The sequence below is a fragment of the Sinocyclocheilus anshuiensis genome, unplaced genomic scaffold (genome assembly GCF_001515605.1).
Source record: "Sinocyclocheilus anshuiensis isolate Anshui unplaced genomic scaffold, SAMN03320099.WGS_v1.1 scaffold906, whole genome shotgun sequence".
Classification (NCBI taxonomy): Eukaryota; Metazoa; Chordata; class Actinopteri; order Cypriniformes; family Cyprinidae; genus Sinocyclocheilus; species Sinocyclocheilus anshuiensis.
In genome coordinates this window covers 521,572-524,182 of record NW_015540937.1, presented here as the reverse complement: position 1 = coordinate 524,182, position 2,611 = coordinate 521,572, and the positions used below count along the sequence as shown (strand labels likewise).

At 35.1% G+C, this 2,611-nt stretch overlaps 1 protein-coding gene across 7 annotated transcripts in view; it reads right to left on the bottom strand.

Annotated features, from left to right (window-relative positions):
* Positions 1 to 2,611, bottom strand: part of LOC107689588 (autophagy-related protein 16-1-like) — a 20,128-nt gene that overhangs the window by 15,659 nt on the left and 1,858 nt on the right. For all 7 annotated transcript variants that reach the window (XM_016487621.1, XM_016487622.1, XM_016487618.1 and 4 more), the window contains exons 3-6: positions 2,348 to 2,441; positions 1,985 to 2,090; positions 787 to 860; positions 458 to 709 (exon numbers count right to left, since the gene is read on the bottom strand). In XM_016487621.1, the coding sequence (XP_016343107.1) occupies positions 458 to 709; positions 787 to 860; positions 1,985 to 2,090; positions 2,348 to 2,441 (526 nt within the window). The remainder of the gene's footprint in view (positions 1 to 457; positions 710 to 786; positions 861 to 1,984; positions 2,091 to 2,347; positions 2,442 to 2,611) is intronic.

Here is a 2,611-nt window from a genome sequence, read left to right as displayed (position 1 = left end):
AGAGAGAGAGAGAGAGAGAGAGAGCGAGCGAGAGAGAGAGAGAGAGAGAGAGAGAGCGAGCGAGAGAGAGAGCGAGCGAGAGAGAGAGCGAGCGCGAGAGAGCATGCGCGAGAGAGAGCATGCGCGAGAGAGAGAGAGCGAGAGAGAGCGAGAGAGAATAACTATATGAAGTGGTATAAATATATACATTTTCTGCCATCATGTCTTGAATTTGAGATCATTCTAAATGCATTTGAATAGACTGAATCATGCGGTGAAAGAACGCACTCTAAATGCGCACACGCACTAGTCTAGACTTCACGTAATGTATGCGTGCGCTCTGTAGGGATGTTTTGAATGGTTTTTGCAAAATACTCGATAATGTCAAATCGCACATCGTTAAAACAACAATTACGATATTATCACAGACGATATATATCGCACACCCCTAGTTGAATAGTGAGTGTGTGTTTCTGACCTGGAGTCCTTCTCGTTCTCAGCGTTGAGTTTGTTGGCCTCCTGCGCTTTCTCTGCCATCCAGCGTGTCACCAGCTCCTGATTGTCCTCTGTGGTTTTCCGTAGTTTCTCCTCCAGGGCGCTGAACGTGATCTGCAGGGCATCGTACTCGTCTCGCAGCGTCTGATTGGCTCGTTCCAGATCGGCCAGAGAGTTGCGCAGCTCGCGACACTCTCCTTCCATACGGGAGATCTGCTGCTGATACTCCAGCATCCTGACCAAACACACACGTGAAACCTTCACACACCGCTGATCTCAATCAGATTCATAAAGCACACTCACTGAACTCACTTGGCTTCATTACTCTGGATCTCTTTGTCTTTCTGCTGAATCTGGTTGTTTAGTTCAATCACACTCTGGGCCAACTGCAAAAACACAAAGAAATTAGATTTTTATTGGCATGTTTTCCCACCAGTGCTATTTTAGTATCATTGATACTATAGTTGTTGTGTTTTTTTTCATATTTTGAATTCATTTATTTTTATATTTCCTGTTTTCACTATATTTTGAGTTAAAGTTTTAATTTTGTTGTATGTTTGTCATTTTTATTAGTTTTTATTAAAAAAAAATAGAATTATAAAAAACAAAACCTAATAAAAATGACAAAAGCACATAAAATTATTAATTTAAACTAAATTAACATCAAAACTGAAAATATAAAAGCTAATTCAAAATATTAATATATATTATAATAGCATATAAATAATACTAAAATAACAGTGGCCAACTGCTTAGTTATATTTTCTTTAATAATTAGGGGGAAAAAAATCTGTTTTCACTTTAATTTTAGCTAAAGTTTTAGTAATTTTGTCATGTGTTTTTGTCATTTTATTAGTATTTTTTAAATACACATACATTTTTTATTTATTAATTTTAGTTATTTTAGTACTTCAAAGTCAACTAAATTAAAATTAGAAATATTGACTAAGTTAAAATTTATTTTATTTCAAATTAAATACAATTTATTTTATTATTTTAAGTAACAAATTTTTTATTTTTTATTATAATAACCTGTTTCCCACACGGATTTGTTTTTAAAATATACAAAAAATAATTATTTGAATCACATTCATTTATATACATATAATAATACAGCAATATTTACCTAAATCTGTTTTTACTAAAACAGTTTAAAATTTAAAAAAATGCCACACAGGGAAAAAATTTGTGTGATAATTCAAATGAATCTTTAAATATGAGTACTGAATTGATTTCATGAAATGGCCAGTTTGAACTGATTCACATCAGTAATCATAAACTTACCGATTCTAATGCTATTACTGCTGTTGAAGTTTAAGCAGTGAGCTATTAAGATGCTACTTCAAAATCAAATCTAAACACACTCATACTCGAGTCACAAGACAAGGAATGTAAAACTAGTCGAATGACTCGGAAGGGTCAAGCTGCTGAATACTGAGCAGGTGTTGAAATGTAAATGTGAGTCTAAGTGCTGTCATAAGAGTAATAGTTCAGCAGAGCTGATGTTCACCTCTCCTCGTTTCTTGTGCAGCTCTGTCAGCTCCTCTTGATGTTTGATTCTCATCTGAGCCATTTCCTGCTGCAGGGAATCACTGCGGCCGCCCTCGACGCCCGGACTACACCAAACACACACACGCGCACACACACACACACACACAAACACACACAGATCATGTTACTTTCTTGTATTCATAATGCAACAATTCATAATTGGTTTCCTCTTCATGTAATGTTCTTCTCTCTACACATTATTTCCTCTCCTTAATGTAACAACGGATTACAAAAGATGTCAATAAGCTCAATATCACACATAGAGAGATCTAGATTACATGGTCTAAGTCAGAACTGATGGAGAAAGTTTTCCCATGAGCACCTGAGGTCGTGTCTGTTCTGTTGCTCATATTTCTCGGTCTGGAGATGTTCAGAAAAAACAACCTGAAGATCAGACTTCTCTAACAACCGGTTATCTGGAGACAAAGAGAAACAGAAATTGTATATTGAAATAATATTCGACAGGAAAATAATTTAAAAGAAGATGTGTTAATATATTATATTATGTTATTTTTCGTTTAGGACATCAGAAAGCACATATTGGAAGATTATAAAACAAAAAAAATTTTCTGTGCACGGTATGTCC